Source organism: Choristoneura fumiferana, chromosome 18 (assembly GCF_025370935.1).
Source record: "Choristoneura fumiferana chromosome 18, NRCan_CFum_1, whole genome shotgun sequence".
NCBI lineage: Eukaryota > Metazoa > Arthropoda > Insecta > Lepidoptera > Tortricidae > Choristoneura > Choristoneura fumiferana.
The window spans coordinates 6995635-7021866 of NC_133489.1; the positions used below are offsets into that span (position 1 = coordinate 6995635).

General features: G+C 37.2%; 2 protein-coding genes across 13 annotated transcripts in view; one reads left to right on the forward strand and one right to left on the reverse strand.

The window, feature by feature from the left end:
• Window positions 1-26232, reverse strand: part of LOC141438111 (guanine nucleotide exchange factor DBS-like) — a 116665-nt gene that overhangs the window by 51278 nt on the left and 39155 nt on the right. For 7 of the 12 annotated variants that reach the window (XR_012452452.1, XM_074101786.1, XM_074101793.1 and 4 more), the window contains exons 2-11: window positions 20752-20950; window positions 19905-19995; window positions 19194-19424; window positions 18643-18776; window positions 17780-17905; window positions 17493-17613; window positions 16141-16291; window positions 14657-14811; window positions 12920-13090; window positions 12058-12192 (exon numbers count right to left, since the gene is read on the reverse strand). Coding sequence is in view for 11 of the 12 variants with exons in the window: in XM_074101786.1 (XP_073957887.1) it covers window positions 12058-12192; window positions 12920-13090; window positions 14657-14811; window positions 16141-16291; window positions 17493-17613; window positions 17780-17905; window positions 18643-18776; window positions 19194-19424; window positions 19905-19995; window positions 20752-20950 (1514 nt within the window). In the remaining variant the exon portion in view is untranslated. The remainder of the gene's footprint in view (window positions 1-12057; window positions 12193-12919; window positions 13091-14656; window positions 14812-16140; window positions 16292-17492; window positions 17614-17779; window positions 17906-18642; window positions 18777-19193; window positions 19425-19904; window positions 19996-20751; window positions 20951-26232) is intronic. The other 5 variants (XM_074101787.1, XM_074101794.1, XM_074101796.1 and 2 more) reach the window with 1 other exon arrangement.
• On the forward strand, window positions 16588-17443 carry LOC141438366 (E3 ubiquitin-protein ligase CCNB1IP1-like). Its single transcript, XM_074102224.1, has one exon. The coding sequence runs from the start codon at window positions 16667-16669 to the stop codon at window positions 17441-17443; it is 777 nt and encodes a 258-aa protein (XP_073958325.1). The 5' UTR covers window positions 16588-16666.

The window sequence follows — 26232 nt, forward strand, 5'->3', positions numbered from 1 at the left end:
ATAGACGGAAACGGCATCACATTTAACCGTCGGTTAACGCTAATCAATGGTTGGTGAAACAGCCCCTAAATGTTAAAATTAGTTCGCTTTATTACGTGGGACTTAACTTTATACACTGATTAGCGTAATAGCTTTTGCATTTGTACGAAAAAAATATAATGAAAAAACTCACGCGTTATAACGTCGGTAATTTCGATAGCTCTGTCATCAGTAGTTATCAGCATGGTGGTTCAGCGGTATACTTAGTGTTGCATTTGTAAACCGAAGGTCTAGAGTTCAATTAATCAAGGTCAGACGCGACTTAGTTTTCCATTGAATTTATATATTTATTTATATTATGTTTTAACTTTAAAGCTTAAAAAACAAGCATTTAACAAAAAAAACGAGCAAAGCTCGGTAGCCAAGGTACTTACTGTATTATTTTATGTGACAAAAGGGCGAATCTTTGACTGATTTTTATAAATCGACATATGTATAGTTTTCTATAGTTAAGTATGTACATATTTTACTAATTAGTAGTTCAATTCAATAGCCAATAAAACCTTTAACTTTTAAATAATTTCATACCTAAACATCCAATTACTGTGTTCGTATATACTGTGTCAATATTTTGAACAACAATGCGTCTAGTTTGATGTACCTTTTGTCCTACGTTGTCGTTGCAATGCGCCCACTTTGTGCATTGTTCTAAAATCTAGACAATGTATTGGACTATATATGTTTAGTACCTATGTAATGTACTAAGGTTTAGGTAAGCTATGTACCGATAACTTGCCGCAGTTAGACAACAAAAGAAAGCGCAGCGGCCAAAATGACGTGTAATTTTCTTAAGATCACCTGTATGTATACATATTATATCCTTACTATAATCCAAAATGTCTGTCCGTCAGTCTATTACGTTTTCGCGCTTAAACAGCTGAACTTTGATGACAAAAACTGACTGATCCCTAAAAGAATTTTTTATCAGGGAAAATTGCATGTAGTTCCCGCGTAATAGCGATTAAGAATAACAAGTTTTTCGCAGACAGAGTCGCGGGTAAAGTCTAGTTTTGAAAAGAAATAATCATTCAAAAACAAACGATCAACGAACTATGCGAGTGCGTCAAAAATAAAAGGTCTCTAAAAACATCGACTGTTCCTTGCTTTTCCTTTGTCGGAGTATAGGCTTTGTGTGTCTATAATATATGGTCACGGCAGTTTAGTCCATGAACTTTTTAACAAGACAGAGTAATTCAACGATTGGAAATCAAACGGTAACCAAACCCATCGCTGACGAAACTGACCAGGCTCCTAATATGGATGGAATATCAAATAGCATTCGTTGGAACCACTTCACAACTTACCTACAAGATGACGAAATATATACTTGCAATCTTGATGCTAAAGTAGTACCCGACTACGAAGCAGTAATATATTAGATGCATTATTATTGTTTCTTACTGTGTGGTAGTGGTACTTTTTAGATTGTTCAACAAGGGACTAAAACAAGCCATAATGACAAGAGATATTTAGCGACCCGAGTAGAGTGAGGTGGCTATAGTTCGAGTGTCATTACTGTTGTATAGTCTCGCGTTAAACGCTACTTTTCACTTTCAATACAAAGAAAAAAACGACCTGATCAAATAAAATTTTTACGCGGTTTCTTTCCCTTTTTTTGTCAAGTGACGCTTAATTAAAATTAAATTCTTGCATATATAAAAAAGTAAAAAAGCGTAATAATTATCATCATTCTTATAACTGTTGTAAGAAGACAATTTATTGATTTGACATGTCAATGCGATGATTTTCTATCTAATCTTGTGAATGCTTAACTTACTTTGTTCTTACAATTAAGTCGATTAACAATTCATGAATGTGACAGTTAATTGAACAAAAAATACATACTCAGTAGCTGATAATGTAGTAAATTAACGTAAAGAAGTATAGAAAGCAACAAAGCTTTCTATCCACAACGGTATAATTTACAATGATGTCTAAGTACTTACCTAGTTCAAAATTAAAAAAATAGGATGTTTCTAATGTGTTATTTCGTTTGGAAAGATTTCAAGGAAATGATTCCCGAATATCTCAGTTTGTATTTTCGATATGGTTTCACGGGATACCCGTAAAAGTAACAAATTTGGAGTTGAAATAAAAAATACAAAAAGACTCCAAAAAAACCAATCATGAGTCCCGAATACTAAACAACGAAAGATCTGAGAAACCCGAGTAATAAGCTCTACAAATATTTAGAAAAGTGACCAAAAAATCCAAGTACATTCTAACTAATTGATTAATGTACAGTCACCAGCACCGATACGAGTATCTGACACACCATGCGCGCATAAATACGACTCTATTTCTAGGGCCGGAAGGATACGTGTCAGATATTTTTGCACGCTCCGCTGTAGCAGATATTAATGCTAGTGACTGTACCAGGGTACCTTTCAGGGTGGGGGAACCTTTTAATAATCAATTTCACTATGATTTCCTTGACAAAAGTATGGTCAACATGTCATTAGTAGCACAAAGGTTCCACCCTGATGCATGATTCAGTTTGTTCGACTATACTTATATAAATGTTTCCACATCAATCTTCAATTAACAGGGTCTTACTTATAGTGACACAGAGACACTTGTTGATGGTAGCTAATCGTTTAAATTTTACACATTTCTAGATTGTTTGAGTAATGGAAATAAGTTTACCTATAATATTAAAAACTGTTTGTTAACTTACATGCTCTGTTTATGCTAGGGGTACTATTGGAAATGTACCTCTCTTGTCAAGGTAATTTAAGTACCTAATTTGAGTTTAAGTTTTTCTATTTATACTATTATGTAACACTGTGGAACATGACTTCTATGTATTGAGGTGGGCGTAAACAGCTGCGACTCAGTTTATACTAATGCAGCTGCTTACGAACTTTCTGTTTTTAAATAACCATGTTATTATGTTCAATAAAAATCTTTAAATCTTAAATCTTTAATTCCCACAAAATCAATGACCATAATTGGCGTGAAAACAAACTTAAACGGCATTAGCGATAAATCACAGACTACATATTACAATTGATCAAATCATATGACATTTGGTCACGGATATTGCGTATGAGTCCTATGCCCGTATGACTCCACTTTCACTGGCAGCACCATTGTCGGCACGTTATGGGTAGCATTATAATAATGGATTATGATTTGATGGTACATGTTGTAGGGCCCAGGTGACATCACGCGCGAGTTAAATTTGAAAGATTGAATTGTATCTGCTTTCTTGTTAGTTCATACTTTTGAGCTTTTGAGACAAACCAAGGGTGGATCCAAGGGGCCATGGGGGTCATGACCCCCCTCTTCCCCCTGGGCCCTTATCTGATTGAATTTCATACAGTTAATATCTTTTTGCGACAAAAGAGAAGAATTGATTACGTTCTTTGATTAGTGTTATTAACGACCGGATGGCCAAGTGGTTAGAACCTGACTACAAATCTAAATATTTGTATGAATAATACGAATGTTGGTTCTGGGTCTTGGATCTTTAATATGTATTAAAGTATGTATTTAAATGTTTACCCGTTGCCTAGTAGGTACCCATATAGTAACAAGCTTTGCTTAGTTTGGGACTAGGTCAATTGTTGTCAAGTGTCCCATGATTTTTATTTATTTATTTATAATAAATATGTAGGTATAAAGATGGATCCGCCTTTGAGACAAACCTAATAAACAAGAATAACGGGGAATTATTTCAAACGCAATAAACAATTTATAATGAAAGCATCGCTAAGTACCAGTTTAGTCTCTATCAGAGAACTCAGTATTTACTTAACTCTACCTGGAGGAGGACATAAAAAGATTAACAGATCTTAAATTATTTATGTAAGATACGATAATAAAGTAAAACGGTACCCAAGAAAATTTGCGATTCAATTAGTTTCTGAGCAAGGAATAGAACAAACTTTATTAAATACCGATTAATTACAGAAAATAAGCTCTATGTCGAAGATAAAAGCAGTTCCTCGAGTATATCTGTAGTTCTTTGACCTCTCGCATGAGCAGGCGACCTTAGGATAATTGCGAGGTGCGACAGCCTTCTCAGCTGTTCCCTTCGGTATGCAGAATGATTTTCTACGCGCTTGATCAGTGCATAACCCTAGTGCAAGAAGTGAAGTCTAGTTTATCGTGAATCATTACATAACCAAGAAAGATTTTAAGCAACGAGATGGGGGCTACGTGGTCCAGTTGGTAGCATTCTTAGTGCGTGTAGCAAGAGATGCGGGTTCGACTCCCGCTCGGCGAACCCGATAGGTTTGATCGAGCAAACAAGCAAACAATTTTCCGTTAAAAAACGCATAATATTTTAAGAAAGCGCTTATTAAGTAAACAACGGCAAAAATAAGACCTAAAGTTGAACTAATAAGAAGTGAGTAAGTACTACAAGCCCTTCACAATTTGGTCTCATCTTCTGATATTTTGAGCACCTGAACGCTCTTCCAAATTAATATTTATCTGCTTACGGCACAATAAAAACTTTATAATTTTATACGAATTTATTTATTTAATCGTATGGCATACATTTGAAATAGGCTTATAATATATAGGTACATACACATAAAGTATATTCATATTTTATACGAATAAAACTACGATAATCACTGAAGCATACCTATCAATAACTTTCGTTTACACGCAATCAAATACAAGTTATACGCAACGTTAAATAGTTAAACAGTAATACGATATTTAGTACATCAACTGTCCTAAATACTCATTTAATGCTAACTTATCCTAATTTCGTGTGGAACGTTTGAAATATCACACCGCCGCAGGCAAATAGAGACATCAAATACATAAGCCAATAAAACTTATCGAATAATATTTACGAAACCCAAATGTGTTATAAACTTCCTTATTTTTAACCGGTAGCACCGATACTTATCGACTTCGATCATAGCCCAGAGCGGGATTAAATCCAGAATAAACAGGTCTAGTGTCCATAGATAGGCAATGCATAAGTATCTCGGGATTCTCGGGGCCAGCACCCAGCCCTGGAGTTGAGCATGAGGGGCAGTCAGTCTAAGCGGCAGATGGCAAGGCAAGGGGCGTGATTTTACAGTTTCCAGTGCGAAATAAAAGTATGATGGCGCCTTTTGAGAGAAGCAGTATAGACAATCTCGCTCTATCTTGATCAAGGGATCAAGCCTGCGCTGCTCGGGTCTCAGTCGTGTCTAACTTACTTAATCTTCTTTCTTCTTTCTCACTCCGATAAAGAGTCGAGTCAAAATTGTACTGAATGTAACTTGACAATTTAAAGCGGTTTAATTTGAAAATTAGTACAATAAATCAGAGACTAGTTACGAATATTCAGACAGAATTAGAGACACCCAGATAAAATACAAGGATTAAACGATATGGACTAGATTTTTGTATGCCACGATGGAATTAAAACTCACTTAATACATGTGGTAACACATTTTTTTGTTACGTTACATCGCTGTGCAACTGTATAAAATAATCACGTTTTCGATATCAACTGAAACCCTTTGTCTTTTATCAATACATCAGCAGTATAGTACTGGACTTGCAAATTAAAGATTTAATAAGGTTTAAAACAAGGGCAAACATGGCTTACGATTTTTTTGTTTTTAGTCATATATTTATTTAGTTTACGTTTTACTTTTAAAGTTTATTTACTTACTAGAAAAAGGGCGAGCAAAGCTCAATCCCTCAGTTACTAATGAGGGCTATCGCGTATGGATTCGCCGCTAGAGGCGCTAGTGTAGCGTGAGGTCTCCGAAATGTCAAATCTCATAGTTTTTGGGTGAGCTATGCGGGTTTATTTATAATTAGAATAATTTTGAGAATATCTTGCATTACCTGAAATTAATTATGGCAATTATGCGTTACGGGGCAATGAATGTCTGTGTTTTGAGACAGTTTTGTTTTTCGGAAACTTTTGACCTCCCCTTTTTTCCGAACAAAACGGGACTCTGTGGGTGGTTGCTCGATATTTTTATGTGACGGTTTTAAGGTGTATTAAATATGATTTTAATCTAAACTTTGTTTTCACGCCCGTAATAACAGACTTTGAAAGCCACACTTTTAAAAACCTCACGCAACAGTGGCGCCATCTAGAAAGACAAAAAACGATTGCCCTCATTTGATTTGAAATATTTTGATAATTCAACATAATAAACGAAGTAAATAATGTAAAAACTTAGAGGTTTGTTTGGATTGAAGTAGATACTTACAGCGGTTTCGTCTCAACATTATATCCTAAATCGGGTTTGGTTTGAGAGTGGTTTGCGGTCCAGAATTTCCGTTCCCGAGGAAATTGATCCTGTCGGGAAATTGCCCCTCGATCCACTTCTGTCACTTACGGCGCGTTTTTAGGGTTCCGTAGCCAAAATGGCAAAAACGGAAGCCTTATAGTTTCGCCATGTCTATCTGTCTGTCTGTCTGTCCGTCCGCAGCTTTGCTCAGAGACTATTAATGCTAGAATATATATTAACTATGCCGACAAAATGGTACAATAAAAAATTACAAATAAAATTTCTAAAAGGTACTCTTCCCATAGACGTAAAGTGGAGGTGATTTTTTTTCTCATCCAACCTTGTAGTGTGGGGTATCGTTAGATAGGTATTAAGTAAAACCATTAAGGGGTTGGTAAAACGATTTTTCGATTGAGTGATTTTTTACAAAATATTCAACTTTAAAGTGCAAATTTTCATTAAAATCGAGCGTTCCCCCCCCCCCCTCTAAAATATAAACCGGTGGGTTTTAAAATTTGAAAAAATTCAGGGTGGTAGTAAGTACTTATATCAAACTTACAAGGAAAACTATAACGGTTAAGTTTTCTTAAGAATTATTAGTAGTTTAAGAGTACAAAATATACCTAAACTTGGAATATTCCGTACAAAATACGAAATCCTTAGAAAAATATTACTTATTTTTGTCGTAATGGCTACGGAGCCCTATTTCGGGCGTGTCTGACACGCTCTTGGCCGGTTTTCTTATTTCAATTTTCCGCCATTTTGGATAATTCTATCGCGTGCTCTTCTGCTATCGCGTAGAATGCTTCAATTTAACGCCGGTCTTAAACTTTTGAGATCGTTAGAAATGTTAAACTAGTTTTTAACGCGTCTTGTTCTAAAAGCAATGTAGTTAAGTCGTCTCGACTATAAAAAGAAGTACTCAAAGTGTGGAAACTTGAAGAAGCGGATAAAATAATCACTCTCACGGTTTATGCAAAAGAGGAGAAAAGGCCATATTAATGTTACTAACTATATTATGTTTTAACAGTGGCTTCACTCGGTCCAAAGTTGGATTAAAACTTCGAAATTTTATTAAATTACCATGAGAATTCCAAAATTTTACACCGTGGTATTTATTTAGATCAGTCATGTAAAACGCATAAAGATCATAGTCTAGCTGGATGGTCCAGAAAGCAACAAAACCTGATCGATAATAAGACAAACTACGTGGGCAATGTTTTGAAAATTGATTTTAGCCACGGGAAAATGCTCAGTGGGCCGCATGGATTTGAAATGAATGTTTTTTCACTTCTCATGCTCATAAAGTTCGTATTTATTTTATGCTGGAGTTAGGCGAAATAAATTGACTTTTTATTATCTAGTTTGGATCTAGTGCATAAAGTAAAATCTTCGTCTAAGACCAAGGCAATCAGGTGTAAACAGCCACAAACAAAGAAGTTTCTACATATATTTTTTAATAAATTTAATTTAAATAAAACTAAAAATCAATCAAATCAATCAAAATAAATCAATAAAACTAAAAATTTATAATTATAATAGTAATGCGTGAACAATAAAAGATACGTAGTAGGTGAACAATTGCTTCCACTGTTGCTTTTTCTTTTCCTCGCCATCGAAGTGAAAAGCAGAGAGTAAAACTCGAGAATTAAACCCATTTTCGCCTCGACGTGTATATCCCTTGCCGTACTGACTGGGGTGGCTATATGAACGTCTTGGGTAAAATGGCTCGTTTTATGCTCTTGTTGTACAATCTACCTACTATATAAGCGTTCGTTTAACTTCACGTGTAGGTAGATAGGTAGGTATCCCACTAATATCATAAATGCGAAAGTCTGCAAGTCTGTTTGTTTGTTACTTCATCACGTGTAAACCACTAAATCGATTTAGATGAAATTCGGTATACAGATAGTTTGAGATTTTGGTAGTCCAGCCAGGATCGCATCCACAGTTTCCGCGGAACCGAACTCCTCAACGGTTAATAGCATCGACTTGAAATTTAGCACGGAAATGTAGTTTGGATGACAACCAACAAAAAGTACAGTCATATTAAATATATTGACCCGGATAATTCACGTCTTAAATCGAGTTTAACTCGACATGTTTCATGTGTTTGGTCGCGCGAGCAGAGCGGCGGCGCGCAGTGCGCGTGTTGCAGCAGCCGCTGAGTCGCGTTGCTCCGAAGACGAAGGGCTACGGATTAGCCCGAAACATGTCGAGCTAAACTCGATTTAAGACGTGAGTTATCCGGGTCAATATATTTAATATGAGTGAGTCTCACGGTAGTTAATGTTCAAAAAAGTACAGTCAGCAAAAAAGCTGTTTTTTTAACAAAATTTGGTAAATAAATGTGTACCTAAATCCCGATCTCGTGTAGGTACAAACCAAGGTTATGGGCGATGGCTACATTAATGTTCCAATCAGTGCCGATAAGAAACCTGAACCGATTTCTACCACGCACATGAAGACAATTACATTCTCAGTAGCCATTACATTGTACCAAGTTAGATATGGAACAGTTAAGGGCCTAACAGTCCTAAAATATGAGTAGAAAGTACTCACAATGCGTTAGAGACCTGTATGGTATGAAAGTCTCGTTGACACCGCACATTGCGACCTCCGCTTTCTAACAGATTACAGTGTTTCGCGATTACTATTACATGTACAGATCCGTACTAGCATAGTTCATTGCATGTCGTTATTGTGGTAGCGTGTCTTCGACCTTTGCTTTCCTTATGGTAGTTTGTAGACTGGTGGTATCATTTTGCAGCTTACTTACTTATTAAACATGATTATTAAAATATCTTAGTAGTTATACTGATATAAATAGTGTTTAATTTATGAGTAGTAATTAGTATTTCTTTTTCAAATTTTGTATTATACCTATATATAGTGCACAAGACCGTGAAAAGAGAAAATTGCGCATAAGGAAGGCCAAGTAAATGGGATAAGGTCTAGTCCGGATGGATTGTGGTTTTGTGACTTTTTTATCATCTAGCTAGCCTGTCCAATTCTAAAAAAAAAGGAAAGGTTCCTTATCTATACAACATTAGACATTAGCAAAAACACGTTTGTTGTATGGGAGCCCCACTAAAATATTTATCTGATTTTAATTTAATTCTTTATTTTTAAACTGAATATACGACTAATTAAAATATTCTATGAATTAATATTAGGATTTAACTAATAAATTAGTATTAGGCCCCTGTTTTTACCCTTTGGGTACGGAACCCTAAAGATATTTACGGCCGAAAAATATTTTTATAATAAACGGGTAAGTACCTACGTGTGTCACCGGTACGTGTTAACCCAGAAAGCAAAGATAAAATGATTCTTGGCTTTTTAAGAATACTTAAATTTTAGTTGGTAGAAAGAATATTAAACTTTTTTTTTGCTTTTGTACAGTTAATTTGTTATTTTTTGTATACATTTTTCAAAAAAATATCAATCACAATAACCATGTGGTTATAATGTTATAACATACTGCTTTTAAATTGACTAAAGTATATCTCTGAAACAAATGAACTCAAACAAATATCACGTCTCCTATAGCAAAGAAGATGATGGATATTGGAACATTTCTAGTGATATATTAGTGGTAAAAGTGCAGCCTGAAGTTATAGTCTCTTCAATCATCGACATCAATAACTCCCTCTGCCATCAACAACTAACGACGGAAGAAAGCCGTCGGGCAGATGGATCGTATTCAACTTAGTGTGTCGGCATTCCCTAACTCTACGGTGCCCGGTGTCATATTTCTGTTTTAGTTCTTTGTGATACGAGGTTGGTAAGTAAGGTTTTACAAATGAGGTGAAGAGTGATAAACCCGAGCCGCGAGGCGAGGGTTTTCATCGTCACGAGTTTGTAAAACCTTGCCAACCGTGTATCATAATACGACGTTTTTCAATACATTTGTGAGAAAATAGGCAAACACAAAATTGAAAAATAAAAACAAAACAACGCAAAGTTTTTCAAGAATGGCGCGTCCGTTGGTCCGTAAGGCGCATGCGTAAGTTTTGTTTTTAATTAGTTTAACTAAAATTATCAGGCAAAGGTTCGACGCGTTCAGCCACTGCGATTTTTTCGTATAAATAAAAGGTGAAAATCATTAAAATCTGAGGTAATTAAGTTACAGTAAGTCCGCCTTTGTACAAGTATCTCAAAGTTTGTCAATTGTGTTTTGTTTCTTATCTTTTGTACAATAAAGAGTTTACATACATAAATACAAACATACAGTTATTATAATAATAACAATCAATTTTGCAAATTCATTACTTAGTTTTGTATATTTATACATTTTTCTAAGATATTTCTGCGTATAAGTCGATATTTTTTATTTTTGTCATTTAAAACTCTTTGCTTGTAAACTTTTAAAATGGAGAATTTAAAAAAACTGTTAAAAATCTCAGAATGGTAAAATTAACTTACGAGCCATGTATACATCCTTTGATAGTGAATTTTTCGAGCAAATGTATTGTAAAAATCTGTCTGTCTGTCTGTAATCAAATCTTGCAAGTTAAATTCGACCCACTTTCAGTAGACGGATTGACTTGAAATTTGGCATACTTATGTAAATTGCGTGACGATACAATAATCTGGTAGTGACATCCTGGTAGTCCAGCCAGGATCGTCTCCGCAGGGCGAAACTCTTCAACGGTTAATGGCATCGACTTGATATTTGGTATGCAAATGTAGTTTGAGTGACAATGCAAGTTAAGTCAACCAAAAGTACAGTCAGCAAAAAACTCGTATTAAAAATGAAATTAACTATTTCGGATATATTTCAGATTCAGGACTGTCTTTTAGAACCGTTAGGTTAGTTTTATAACAATCCTAAAGTACATTCAAGGAAACTGTATCACGTACCTTTGTGCTACTAATGTCATGTTGACATCCCATACATCTGCCAAATAAATCATAGCTAAATTGTTATGAAAAGGTTTCACTCTGGTAAGTACGTGATTCAGTTTCCTTGACTGCACTTGTTTCGAAAACAAAATCGTTCGTCCATATTTTCAGCGAAAAATAGATAACCCTGTACATATCAGTTATCTGCGAAAGGCGCCAAAATTTGCAGCCAGTGGCAAGAGAAGCAAAAATAAAAAATTATCATATTAACTAACATTTTAGTCAGCTTGTAAATCAATGAAAAAGGTATTTTCTTCACATATAAATTGAACGCAACTTTCGACCACAGTAAAATGTTGTAGGTAATATAATATTCAAGTCATGCGCGTCGCGATGATGCGCTCTTGCATACAAAATAAAGTCGCATGCGCAGAAAGCGGACGCACAAGATCTGGCGATCTAGCTCGTGCCTGCGAGAAAGGTAGATTGGAATTACGAGTTATAAAGGTTAAATGTAAGATATAGATTTTTTAAACCCGCCAAGTGCGAGTCGGACTCGGGCACTGAGGGTTCTTTGCAAAATTTGTAGGTACGAGTATGACAGAATATACGCTATCAATGGCCGTATCTATAAAATGTTGATTGAACCGAATAAACCAGAAAAATAACTTACAAATTACAGTAACAAGCTTACACAATCTTAAAACTTATACAGTAAATTTTTTTACATATATAAAAAATAAATATTGTGCCGAAAGAAGCAAAAAGGGTACTCAGCGTATTATTACCACGGCAAGCCGCAGCGCTGGTGTGAAGTTTCAATTGTGTGTGTGAAGTTTCCCATAAGCATTGGGCCCGCGTAGGAACTAAGGCCCAATCCCTCTTGTTCTGAGAGGAAGCCTGTGCTCTACAATGGGTATATAGGCCGAGATGATGATGATGAAACCTAGCTAGAACTATTACATACCTGCGTGTTAAGGCTGGCAGGTACAGTCTGCGGCGGCACTGACTGCACGGGCCGCGCCGGCTTGGTGGCCGCGCGCTGTAGGGTAGCTCGCTTTACTGTGGCCATCAACCACACGTCTTCCACTCGCTGGGCCACCTGGGCATTATATTGAGGTTAGTAATGCCATGACTGAATTTCTGAAGCGCTTATGGCGACAGTTACGCACGTTGTACAGTGGGCCCAGATAGGCTCGTGAAGCAAGCGTCAGAGGCGTGATTAACGCTGTGTTAGAGAGACAGATCAATGTAAAAATCAAGATCAAAATCAAACTTTTATTCTGCAACTAAGGCTGCAAAGTTCTCTTTTACTTGTCACTCTTTTATACTACCGCTTTCGGAAAGACCATCATTGCCATTGCCAAGAAAAATATGCCGTAAAAAACTTGGCAGGTTTTTTTTTTCAAAATAATATTTATAATTACAATTGTTTTAACTACTAAAGTAATAGTAGTAGGTAAGTACCTAATGCTACTTTGTTCTGTCTTCTTTCATTTTTGTGACTGTTTTTCACACAGTTTACGTATAAGTATGGGTTGTCACATAACGCACAATTTTTTTAATGAAAAATTGGGACATTTTTTTTTTGGCCAAAATCAATAGTGCCCATAATTCTCAGAATTATCTAATTCTGCAATGAAAGTAAAGGATGTACACGTAAAATGAAACCCTCAAAAACTCCTGATTTTATCAACTCGGCTAACAGACTTTATAACCAAACCCGTTAATTTAGTACTCTTTAGTACTTGTTACAGTCGTATCTTGATTTGCCATCGATATGTCATGAGTAGGCTGACTATAGAGTCGTGTAATGTAGGATATAATACCTGAGTGACGAGCGCCCGTGTCTCTTGCGTGGCGGACTGGAGCAGCGCCTCCCGGAAGTTCTCCGGCGCGCTGAGGCCGAAGCCGCACGCGTCTTCCAGCAGTTTGTCCACGGCAATGAGTCCCCCATCGCCGGCCAGGATCTCCACGCCTGAGGCGCACCAGTTGTTCGCCTGTGCGTTACAATACGTAGGGTCAATCAATCATCATTGGAAGTCGGAAGACGTTCACTGCTGAACAAAGGCGCCCTTAGTGCCTCCGCTCGCTGCTGACGCGGACGCCCGCCGCGTGCGCACGCTCGCGGGTCCCACTCCGGACACCCGCCGTATTAAAATCCGTCGCACGCGCCCGCGCCAGTTAGCGCTGTTCATACAATTTCTTATTAGACGGGCGTCCGTTACGGGTAATCCGCGCCAGCTAGCGGAGGCACTTAGAACGTTCCGTTCCGTGGGGTGCCCGGACAAGAATAGATTCCCGCATATCATCCCGCTGGGTGTCGTAGAAGGCGACTGATAGAAAAATCCAGAAGATGGGCAGCAGCGTCTTCTGCGTACACCATCAGCACAACACTGCGATCGCCAAGCCGCCTGCCAAGCGTGGGGATTATGGCAAAATGAGAATCGTTCTAGCTCTAAGGGGCCTCCCCTTTGTTCAGCTCTGTGGACGTCTTCCTTTCTTCTTGATGATGATGATGACGTTAAAATACGTAGGGTCAATCATCATCATCATCATCAGCCGGAAGACGTCCACTGCTGAACTAAAGGCGCCCTTAGAACGCCACAATGAACGATAACTCGCCACTTATATCCATCGGTATAAATGGTCTAGACACCCAAAATTGATGCAACTGAGTAAAATGCAAGCTAAAGTCGGCTTCAAATAAAATGGGATAAAGCTGGCTAAGGGTCAGCAGGGGTACAGTCAAGGAAACTGAATCATGTACCAGGGTAGAACCTTTGTGCTACTAATGTCAAGTTGCGTCCCTTGTGATAGAGTTATCTGGTGGAAACTTTGATAAAATTTCACTAAAATTTAATTCAAAAATACAAACTGAGATATGGATGCACAGAAAAACCAGAAATCTGAGACCAGTGCTGGAAATCGACCCCAGCTCCTCAGCATTCCGTGCTGCGTGCCATACCCCTACACTACCACTGGACAGGAGTACAGACACGAATTTCTCCTATGCACACATATCTCAGGTTGCTTTTTTCCACTACGCTACTTAAGCAGCAGCACTAGTGACATCTATGTTTCGCTCTTATCGAGAGACGTCACACTCTTTCGGAACTAACCGCTCACCCAGACAAGAGATGTCGCTACTAAGCAATTATGATATCATAATTTGAGTGCTTAGTAGATTACTTAGTAGAAAAAAGCAACCTGAGATACAGATACTTGTGTGCAAAGGAGAAATTCGTGTCTGTACTCCTGTCCAGTGGTAGAGCAGGGTTATGGCACGCAGCACGGAATGCTGAGGACCTGGGTTCGATTCCCAGCACTGGTCTCTTTTTCTGGTTTTTCTGTGCATCCATATCTCAGTTTGTATTTTCGATATGGTTTTACGGGATGACCGTAAAAGTAACAAATTTGGAGTTAAAATAAAAATACAAAAAGACTCCAAATAACCAATCATAATATGATTTAATTGACTAAATTATAGTATTCCCATGTAGGGTAGGCTGGAAACGTTTAACTTTTTTTTAACTGATTAATTTAAGTCCCATGGTTTTGTCTACCTTGTCTATCCTGTCCATGAGCTCCTTCGCTTTGTTGAGCAGCATGTTTCTCTTCTGTATCTTGTCTAGCAGCAGTGTGCTGGTGCGCCGCAGCTCCTCGCATTTGGACTCGATGTGGTCCACCGAGCTTAGCGGGTCTAGCATTAGCTTCTCTCCTGCAAGTAGGTAAATATATCAAAGGTCTATTGGATGTTTGAATGCGGTTAAAAGCATTCGTACTACGCCATGTGGAGGGAAAAAAAAAACAAAAATCAAAATCATTTATTCAGTAAATAGGCCGCAATGGACACTTTTACATGTCATTTTTAAACTACCAGCGCTTTCGGAAAGAACATCATTGCCAAGAAGAATGCGCCGCAAGAAACTACACACATCAAACAAATCTTAGGATAGGTACCTACTTCTACCTCTAGAGGCTCGGCAAATTTGATCACGGAATTTGATGGTTTAACTCAGTAGTAATACCGATGCAATATAAACGCCATTCAAAGATTTTTATTACCAAGCTTTTTTTCAAATATTTTCTTAGAAGCATGGCAAAGTCAAAGAAAGTTTAAGGCTATGTATTCATTTTCCTGAAATTATAAATGTAAAATTTCATGGCCTTCCTTTTACTGCTTGTTATTTAGAAAAAAAAAAACTTATGATAGAGCCTTATGCTCGGTATTGTAAAATACGCCTTTTTTATTTATGGTAAATAAGGTGAATTCGATTTCCTGTTCAGAGAGGAGAGAAATCAAAAATCTTTGAATTGACAAGATTTCATTTTTTAACACCTGTAAATTACTACAGGAATCGAAAGAGTTTTGCCTCCTGAACATGGGAAAATATTTATTATACTTAATTGATTTCTCCATATTTAAAAAAATACAAAAAAAAATATTATGTCTGAATTTTCCAACACTACCACAGAATAGATATGTTTCCTTTGCCTTTTTCACTAGAAAAAGGAGCTGTCATAATTTTGACAACGTCTCTATCCAACGTCTACGTCAGATCGTCAGATTTACGTGATCTTTTTTTTAAGAGACTAGACAAAAGTAATGGATCTATTGTGTGGTAGTTTTGGAGTTATGCCCTTTTATAGAATAAGCACCCCATCCCAGCCTACATACGTCGCACTGCTGGGCACAGGCCTCCTCTCATAACAAGAGAGGATTGAAAAAATTGTAATAAGTTAATTACTTAATAGTTGTAGCGAAATTTTAAAAATATCAGCGTTTTTCTCTTTCCAAACAGAATGCAGAGAACGAATCAAATTATAGTCTTAGAAATATGAAATCTTGTCAATTACAGTTGAAATTGTTTTTAAAATCAATGAAGTTTTGTTTTTAGTAAATTTTTCAAAGTATCTACAATATTTACGATACTTTCCCTCTATGTGGCATAGTCGAGGGACGCCCTGTATACTTACCTACTTTCTTACAAAGTAATATTATGTAAGTTATAATATAAATTGATGTAGGAAAGTATTATTATCTTACCATCGTCAATAACTGAAGCAGCAGTCTCGAGATCACAGTTGCAAAGTTTCTCGAAGTCGTTCGCATCTTGAATAAGACTTTCCACTCTACTCGCCGTCTCTCCGACCTCAGTCATATCACACGCCGCCTTTAGATGATTATCTAAAGTAGCCTGAAAATAGTACATAGATTTTTTTTCAATAAATATGTATAAAACCTTTTTGCGGAATTATTCACACGACTTTAGACTGATATCTTAAAAGAAAAAAAAAGAAAAATAGACCTCCAAAAACCGTAATTTGCCGGTAATATTTCTTTCTAAAAATAAAATGTGCCTAATAAATAACCTTTTTAAATGTAACTGTCAACTTTTGCACGAAATCTTGTATTGAAAGCCATTAAGTACTTAATTGAAAAGAAGAAAAATATTGACATATGACATAACCTCAAATATGTTGTTGTTTACGTGTAAAAAACATTAGGCATTAGGCAATTAAAGTTTAAGTAGCTGATTAGATGTAAAGGTAATATATTGATCTCATCAAAAATGACCCTCGACATGGTGTGCAATTTTCGTAAATGTCGTAAATCATTATCGAATCAAGCTTGGGTGACGACATGTTCTCACGCATTTTGCATAGAACACGGAAAAACTGAGTTCAAGCGAAATATTGACAATACTTTGACTTGCCCAGCATGCGGTAATGAACTACGGGACAAATTCGATGTAATTCAAGCCGATTTGCGACCCTCAGAAACCTTTAAATCAATTGTATTAGCAGGAATGAAGCCCGACACTATCATGGATGTAGCTATGAGAGCGATGTCCTTTTGGTCATATCAAGTAGAACAAGAGACACTTTACCAGGAAAGTTTGGCAAAACATACAAGGGAAAAAGTTCAGTGTTTAGAAGAGATAAATACTTTGAACACGCAAAAATTAAAGGCAGAATTAGAGACGTGTAAACGTAAGATTTCCACGTTACAAACGGAATTTAACAAAAAAAGAAAACACGCAGAGGAGTTGGCCGCTTCATTGGAGGATAAAACGCGGAAAATACAAAAATTGACGTTTCAGTTGGAGGCACAGAAAAGGAAAGACATTCGTGTCGATAATTTTGAAAGAAGTAGTAGTAATCAGGAGCAGTGCATGGATATTTCGGATTTGGTCGGCAACAGGGCTACGTCGGAAGACTTTGTGTTTCGTCCAGCGAAAGATACAGAAGATTCCCACCGAATGCCTACTCCTAAAACACCTATGTTTGACTTCCGTAACCGAAAAAAACCTCAGTCGCATTTTACGTTCAGGCCGTTGCCTCATTAGTTAATATTTAAGGTATGATTAGTTGTTAGTAATTAAGAGTAATAATTACCTGCATCTGTTTAAAATTTAATAAAAATGTTCTAAATTGAAGCCAGTGGTTTAGTTTTGTGGAATGTTTTTGCCAAAAGTTATCGAATTGTTTTTCAGTCTCTTCGAGTTGTACTAGTAGCCTGTAAAAGAAATAAGCTGGGTTATAACGATCCTGCAATGATTAGTTAAATAATTTCCTTGATTTTTTCAAATCTGTTAATTTGGCGTAAAAATAATAAAAATATTTTGGTGGTATCGAGAACCCAATACAATAGCAAATATTCAGTTAAAAAATAAAAATCTCACCTCTCAACAGCGGCAACGTGACTTATAATATTAATAATATACGTTAGATTTGGTTTCCTCATCTGCGTCAGGAGCTCCTCGCCCTGCGTAGTTGCTGACGCCAGCTCAGTTTTCAATGATTTATATCTGCAATGTAAACAAACAAAACGCTCCTCAAATGTCCGATCAGTAATTTAGAGTGAACATAATGTTAGAATTAGGTGCAAAATTACGCAAGCAAAATTCGGGTTCTGCCTTTTCGCAGAATTATTGTTAGACAACTGTTTCTTTTGCAAACTGTTTCATTTCCCAACTCTCAATTTTCTCTGAAACCAAAAGTTTTTCTCAGTGTATTTTCTTATGCGTTTAAAGAACGCAGTAGGTAAGGTTTGTTTTATAATAATTCCGAAAATCGTGTGTCGGGAAATGAAATGATTTTGCAAGGTCGCTCCATTTCGACGTAAAAGACGGGAAAACATACACACACAAACACACACACTTTCGCATTTATAACTGAACCGATTTTGATGAAACATGTCTAACCATCGCTCGAAAATCTGATTTCAAATAAAAAACCGCATTAAAATCGGTCCACCCGTTTAAGGGCTACAATGCCACAGACAGACAAAGGCATCAAATTTAGGTACGAGTATGACACATCTTTTTTCCGTCAGGGGCTAAAAACCCACTAATCGAAGCAAAGGTTGAATCTTTTATAACTGGTGTATTATACGTAGCTGTAGGACCCATAAAGCTACCTTAAAAGGTGCCATTTGGGTGCGAAAGTGCGAAGAGGGACGCGGACGTAGCAAATCAAATTAAAACACGAAAGCGGAGACACAGAACATGTCGTTAGCCGTAAAACTAATAGCACAGCCACTGACCTAGTTTCCTGGCAGTCTAATAATTCTTTGGTTTGTGTCGGATCGTTCCCCATGTCGCAATCCACTATTTCGTGCATAAAGTCGTCCAGCTTGGTCGATATATCTTTCATTAGCGTAGAAAACATTTCCAGGGCCTGAAACATTAGTTAAAACACAATTTCAAAACTAAAATTAAGTAAATTTAACTTCTTAGTCCAAGACAAGACTTTAAATTTAACCGATCGGTAGTGTAGAGTTCCGTATTAAAATATGCAGCAAATATTCAAAATTACGCTTTGATCGACTGTTAAGTACTCGTTCACTTGTGAAGCCTTCAGTGATTCACATTGTTGTATAGGTACCTTCACGATTGTATAGGTTCCTTTTAAAATTATACATGTCTCAGTTGTATAGGTACTAAATACTAACATCACGATTTTTTTTTGCGTCGGGGGTTAATAAAATAGTCCAAATCCAAGTGTTTTTAACAAAAAACAAAGTTATCTTTATGGGAATCTATGATTTTCAAATTCTTTTCGTGGTAAAGATGTAAATAGGTAACAAACACTTACAATCCTCTGTTGTATCCACTCCGCATGGGAGTACTGCAAGTCCCCCCCCAGATCGCTCGTCAACTGCGACCTGTCGAAGTGCTCATACAGTTCCTCCACGGACGAGCACACCAGCACGCGAAACCTGAACTCTTCCTTGAACAGCTTGCTGCTGACTTCAGACAGCGCTTTCTGGAGGAAACTGGCAGGTCGCAACACGAAGACTGTGTGGATGATGCCGGGGAAAAACTCCTGGAAGTAAGATGGCCCTTTAAAATATAAGATAATAGAGAATTTACCGACATAAAGGTTTCTTAACCCTTAAATGGCGTTTTAAAATTAACTGAGATATTTCAGCAAGTGGCCTTTGACGTCGTAGTACATTTATAACATCGACCAATGCGCCATACATGAATAAAGCTTGAAAAATTCTTAAAAAGTATTTACAGGGGTACTTATTAATTGATAAATTTAAATCTTCAAGAACACGTAACGCAATTACTTCGCAAAATATTTTCTAAACGGGTGGTAAAAAAAGTTCTATATCAATTTTCTTTTATATGTATATGTATACCTACCTATTCATTCTAGATCGTGACTGTCGTTATTGTATCGAATATAATACTTAACGAATCCGGATTGATCGGAAAAAGCCCCGGACTCCATTCGATTAAGTCGACTGATTTGATTCGATATACGCCAATTCAGAGGCCGTGTTAGGATAATACTCACAGATATCCTTATTAATACTGTTTTGACGGAGTTCCATCTGTCCTTTCTGCGATCTATTATTATGTGGAAACCCATGTCTGCTTCTAACAACCTGTAATCAGAACAAACAATTTGTTAGTTGCAATAAACAAAAGATTAATTTGATTATAGTTTGTAAAATGCTAGGTATGTCCTAGTTCTGTATTGGCTTGTGACACGCAGTTGTGACCTTGCTGCGGTTTAATCTGTGGGGTATTAATTTACTAATAATAGTTGAGTAATCACGCATCATACAAAACATCGCACAAAGCTTATATTACTGCTCTAAAATATCTGAAATCTAAACCCTAGCAACCTATTTAGTGTTGATAACCGTTACCAGACCAATCCTGCGATTGATTGATAAGCGGAAATTACATGTGGGGATAGTGATGATGTGACCCTAGTGATAAGGTAGGTGCGCACGGGGGTACTGATGTTCTTAAAAGTGAACCACGGACGAAGCTGAGACGAAGTAGAGTAGAAAACGGTGGTACGCGCTCGGGCGCGGTGAGCACGTTTAAATAGTTGTCGAGGAAGATAATGAGCGGGCGGTAGTCCCGTTTCAGCCCGCCGTTGGCGAGGGCGTACTGTGGCAACAGCAGCTTTGGCGAGCTAATGACTGCCGGGAGCTGAGGCACGGTCCGAAGGGGGGGGGGGGTCACAGGGGACATGACCTCATGAATGTAGAAGGCGGCGGTACTCGGGCGCGGTAAGCATAAGGGATGGTGATGAGCGGGCGGTGTACCCGCTCCAGCCCAGGCGAGGGCGTCCTGTGGCCGCCAGTGGGGCTGAGATACAGATGTACTAATAAGGGAATTAAACTCACGAAGGGACTGAAGTGAGGTAGAGTAGAAGGCGGCGGTACTCGGGCGCGGTGAGCAGGTGGAAGTTGTTGTTGTCGGGGAAGGTGATGAGCGGGCGGTGGTCCCGCGCCAGCCCGCCGGTGGCGAGGGCGTACTGCGGCAGCAGCAGCTCCGACACGTGGCGTCCCTCGTCCGCCTCGCCGCAGCCATCGCACTCGGCTTCTGGAAAAATTACAATGTCTTTTTATCTTGAAAAAGTGACACCCTCGCCTCGCCAAGAAGAAAGTCTCTGGCGATGGATACTTCGAAGAGGAAGAAGATTTTAAGACACTATTGTGTCATATCATCCAGTTTATGAATGAAGTAAAAGCGATGCAATATATATGTACGGTACCTACATGCACAATTGTGCATTGTGCATCAATTGATTCCTCTGGATCGAAGTGTATCCGAAAGGACCATACGTTTAAACCTGAGGTAGAATAAAAAATCTTCCATTACTATATAGTGCTGAAGCTTTTTTTGCTTTTTAAGCTGTACATGAACCTTTTCGCGCATAGTTCGCCATCGAAAGCTAGTTTGTTATTAAAATAGTTATTGCCGTAACAAATGCACGTTGTTATTTAATAAAAGAACAAGCTCTGCAACATCTTCCCAGGCTATTTAATAAGATTACGCATTACGTCACTTCTTCACATCTGTCCAAAAAACCAGGACAGTGTTCTTAAAACGGCTGTAAATTGCACTAATGACTACTAGTTAACTCTGCTCGTGCATTTGTCAATTTGCCCAGAGTCTGCTCGTTCAACTAACTGAAGAATAATGGAGAACAACAGAGGCCGGCGTGGTTTTAATTATTTAGCCAGAGGGAATATTTACGTTCTTAATGATAAAATGAGCGTGTGATATATGAAGTTTTAAAAAATAATGGACCGAATGTATAATGGTTATTTGATATAGTATAATTATAATAAATATAAATATGAACTTTTTTGATCGTGTACGGTGAGGCCAAACGCGCGTAATACTTTGAGTTGTGAGTGGCGTATTTTCGGTCGCGTAATTTTGGTTTATACAAAAGTCCTATTTGTGTAAAATTCATTTTGCATAGCCGTGTGGCACAAACTGGACTTTTGTATAAAACCGAATGCCGCAGAAATTACGCAACTGAAAATACGTCACCCACAAGTCTAATCTACAAATTGATTTAGGTTAGGTTTACGAGTAAGTAATGAAAATCTTATTAAGTTGCCTATCAGATGATACGATGTCCATTATTTTTTTCTCAAGCTATCGTATTTCGATGAAAAATTTATTTTTTACCAAAAACGATTAAAATATAAGTAATGTCCTCTCGAACATTGTGTGTAACAACTTTTACATTGACCGTGACCGCATGCGACGGCATTCGTCGCTACGTTAATAGAACGTTAAGTAGTTCTCTATATAGTTTGTGGTTAGTTTTAGCACAATATAGCTTTCACGGGTACAATAAGCATCCTACGTAGACGTGTTCGAATGCTTTGATAGTGTCTTGATGAAGAGAGCAAAGACAAGCCTGCTAAATGTGTTATTGGTTTGTAGTGTTTAGTCAGTCTATTTGAATGACATTTAAGCTAAGTTTTGGATTAATTTGCGCATTTATGTGGTCATTCATTAAGTAATCTTTGCATCTTTCTTCAATATTAATGCTGCCTAAATATGAAGAGGTTCTTGACAGATCGAAATACTTATTTATGTTCATAATCCATTAAGATTTGTCAAAAGCAGTCTAAAAAAAGCAGTTTAACATCCGTTTATTCAAGTCGCATAATTTTTCCGGCCACATTAATTACAAAAATACCGAGACAATGCGTTTGAAATTACACCGAGTGGGAACGGAATAGTTAATTCTACATATAATAGACATCTGCGTGTTTCAAGTAGCTGTAAAAAACAAATTATGCGTAATACACATGTATATTATTGCTGCGATTGGAATTTTTGTAGTGCTCATTCGTAATCAGATTTTACTGAATGTACGAATGGAAATTGGACAGGTGTTGCTGAAAGCTATTTGAAATGCGGAAACGGCCCTCTGAAATTCGAATGCATACCTTGTAAAGAGGGTGGAATGCGGGGTGAAGTGCCCCAAAGTTTCAAGTTTTCTGTAAAGTAAACCGAATTAAATCCAACCGTGAAAATGTCGCTGCTAATTAGTCAAACTATAATGGCAGATTTTTCAGTCCTTAGATAACATTTTAATAATCTATGGAAAAATTTAACGATTTGGTAATGTTGCTTACCTTATTTTTGTTAAATAATATTAGTTTAAGATAAGATATATAAGCATTGATAAAAAAAAGTATTAATAGCGACGAAACAGAATACCTATAGCGATGTGTTTAATAGAACATTCTGATGCTTTATGGATAGAATAAATTTCACATTTAATGCATTTTTGGGATTCATCAATATAATACCTAGATATACTACTGCCTACTGAATCAGTGTACATCTGCCTTTATGCTTGGAAATTATTGCAACAGTGACAATAATAGACAATTTAATATCGTGTTGTGGATTCTTACACGTTTTTCCATTCCGTGTCATAACTTGCTTTTGTAGTACGTAGTTATACATTATTGTATTGTATTTGTATTGTATTGTAACTCTATCTTTGTACATAAAACATATAAAAATTACAGTTAACAAGAGGAAGAGATGTACAAAGGCGAACTTAACATTATTCAGAATTATTTAAGACTTTATGTTCTCAATTTCACATTTAGTTAGTCTCATTGAAAAGTTTAGACTACCTAAAAGAACATAAAGCTTAAGTTAACAAAAACGAAAGCAGTGACAGTTTTATATCGAAAATACAAACTGAAATATAGATGCTCAGAAAAACCAGAAAAATAAGACCAGCGCTGGGAAGAACCTGGGTTCGATTCCCAGCGCTGGTCTTATTTTTCTGGTTTTTCTGAGCATCTATATTTCAGTTTGTATTTTCGATATAGGTTTTACGGGATGACCGTAAAAGTAGCAAAAAATTTGGAATTGAAATAAAAAATACAAAAAGATTCCAAAAAACCAATCTTAGTGACAGTTTTATTACGCTGCACGCTGCACAGTCACTGCAGATGTAGAGTCTATTTTCAACCGACTTCAAAAAAAGGAGGTTATCTATTCGGTTGTTTCTTTTTTTTTAATGTTTGTTACCTCAGAACTCCGTCATTTATGAACCGACTTCAATTTTTTTTTTGCTTTCGTCTAGAAATGCCTTCAATTAGGTCCCATAAGCACCAAATTAGGATCTGATGATTGGATCCTAAGGAAATCGAGGGAACTCTTCAAATGTTGAAGGGACACCTATGGTAATTTTGATATATTTAGTAGTAACTCGTGCATTTGCTCTTGAAAATCATCATTTGGTGAAGTGGAACTGATGATGAAGACCACAGTTGACCATCGGAGTTACTACTCAATAACAAGTATTTCACGGGTTGAATTTCAATTACTTTAACACAGTTGCTAAGCAATTTATGCTCCTCGTAATGCATATGGTGAAATGGAATGGGTGGTGAAGCACCCACCATACTCCTCAATAAAGAAACTCTCTGCATCGGAAAAAGCAATCTTTTGTATAAGGTGACTAGCAGTTGATGTTAAACTATTGTATCTTAGATTATTTACACTAAAAAGCGTGAAAAAAAAATTATAACAAAAAATTTTAATTACATATAATAAAATACAAAATATCCATAGGACTAAAACTACTACTAAATTAAAACAACAAAAACTAAAACTTTAATTAAAAAAGAGGTGGGCCTCTTGGCATGGTGCCCATCACGCAGGCAGCATTCCCGCGTTGAACTGAAATTGAATTGAAAATTGAACCGACTACCAAAAAACATGAAAATAATTTTCTACCAGTCTGAAGTCGGTCGGTGCCGCAGCACGAGCCAGCAGGAGTGGACCTATAGTCATCTACCTCACCTACGCACTTTATATTGGGCTTCAATCACTCCTGCTGGCTCGTGCTGAGGCACCGACCGACTTCAGACTGGTAGAAAACTATTTTCATGGTTTTTTGTAGTCGGTTAATTTTTTTTTTATTAATTTATGCTTCGGGTGGACGGAGTGGAGTAACATTGATCTTTCGAATAGAACCGTTGAATCAATACGTTTATTATACACCTAATTACTAGTAATAGCCAGCTAATTAGTACCGCCCTTCGAAACATCATATTTAAATCAGCAATTTAATCAAATCCTTAGACTTCTTAGACTCTCTCGCATACCACAGATCGGACCTGCTTTAAGACAAGCAATAGTAAGATTAATCATTATATCCATGGCACCTCACAACTGTGCGACTGATGGATGCGCCTACTCTGCCAATTGCCCTGTTACCGGAGTTCATCGACCAGTAATTCACTTGTAAAGGTCAAGACATTGGATGGTGGTCAAACAATTTAGCTGGTCGTTAGTGTGCGATCATGTGTTCGAGTTAAAAGAAACTTTCGCAATTTTCACTCGTTTTTATATCATCCATTGCGATTCGTAAGCGTAAAACGGATTTCTTATCTACCCACGAATTACGCAATTTTCATAAATTCTAATTTGTATTTTGTCGTTTCAAAACTCCTGAAAACTGCTTCTACGTATTCTTATATTATATAATAAACGTTATGTATGACAAACGATTTGATAATGATGCTGCGGCATGGTGCTGAGGAGATGAGGAGTCACGTTTGGAGCCGAGATTAAGAAAAGAGACCGTCTACATAAATAAAACAAACGATTTGATAATGATCTGCGGTATGGTGCTGAGGCGATTCACGTCTATTCATAAATCTTCATCCACGCGATCTTCATAATCCCACAGATCTTCACATTTGGTGTAATTACCAACGTTATTAAGAAGCCAAGATACCAAAACAAACACGAACGCCTGAACTAATTTTACTACACTACCGACGGTATGAAATTTCAGTTCACGCCGCGTCCGTTCGTCCACAATGAGGTTAAGACGAGGCTTCCCTGACTTGAGCACAACAAGGCATTAACCTGTCTCGTAGGTGAGCACAGCCAATAGGGACTTGAAGTACCCCGACACTTGAAGAGTGCATGTCAGCACTACAAGCTTTCACGCGTAAGGTTTAGAATTTCGACTTTCCGCTTTCACCGTAACACGATATGATCAAACGGAAAATGTAATTAGAAATTCTGTTTTGATACCTAATTTTTCGCGATCTGGGAGTGATTTTTTAGTTTGAACACCCAAAAGATTGAGAAAGTTCGAATTAGAAAAAACTGTAATAGAAAGTAATTCCGATACTGTTTTGTAACATGCATGATCGTTTTCAATTTAAAGTCTCGCTTCTTCTTCCAGTGCCCTCTCCTATCGGAGGTCGGCGATCATTAGGGCTATCCTTACCTTAGAGACTGCCGCTCGAAAGAGGGATCTGGTACTCATTCCGAACCAGTCTCTAAGGTTTCTTAACCAGGAGGTACGTCTA

Coding starts and splice junctions, on each gene's coding strand:
- LOC141438366 (XM_074102224.1), top strand. CDS start 16,667: ATGACCCTCGACATGGTGTGCAATTTTCGTAAATGTCGTAAATCATTA.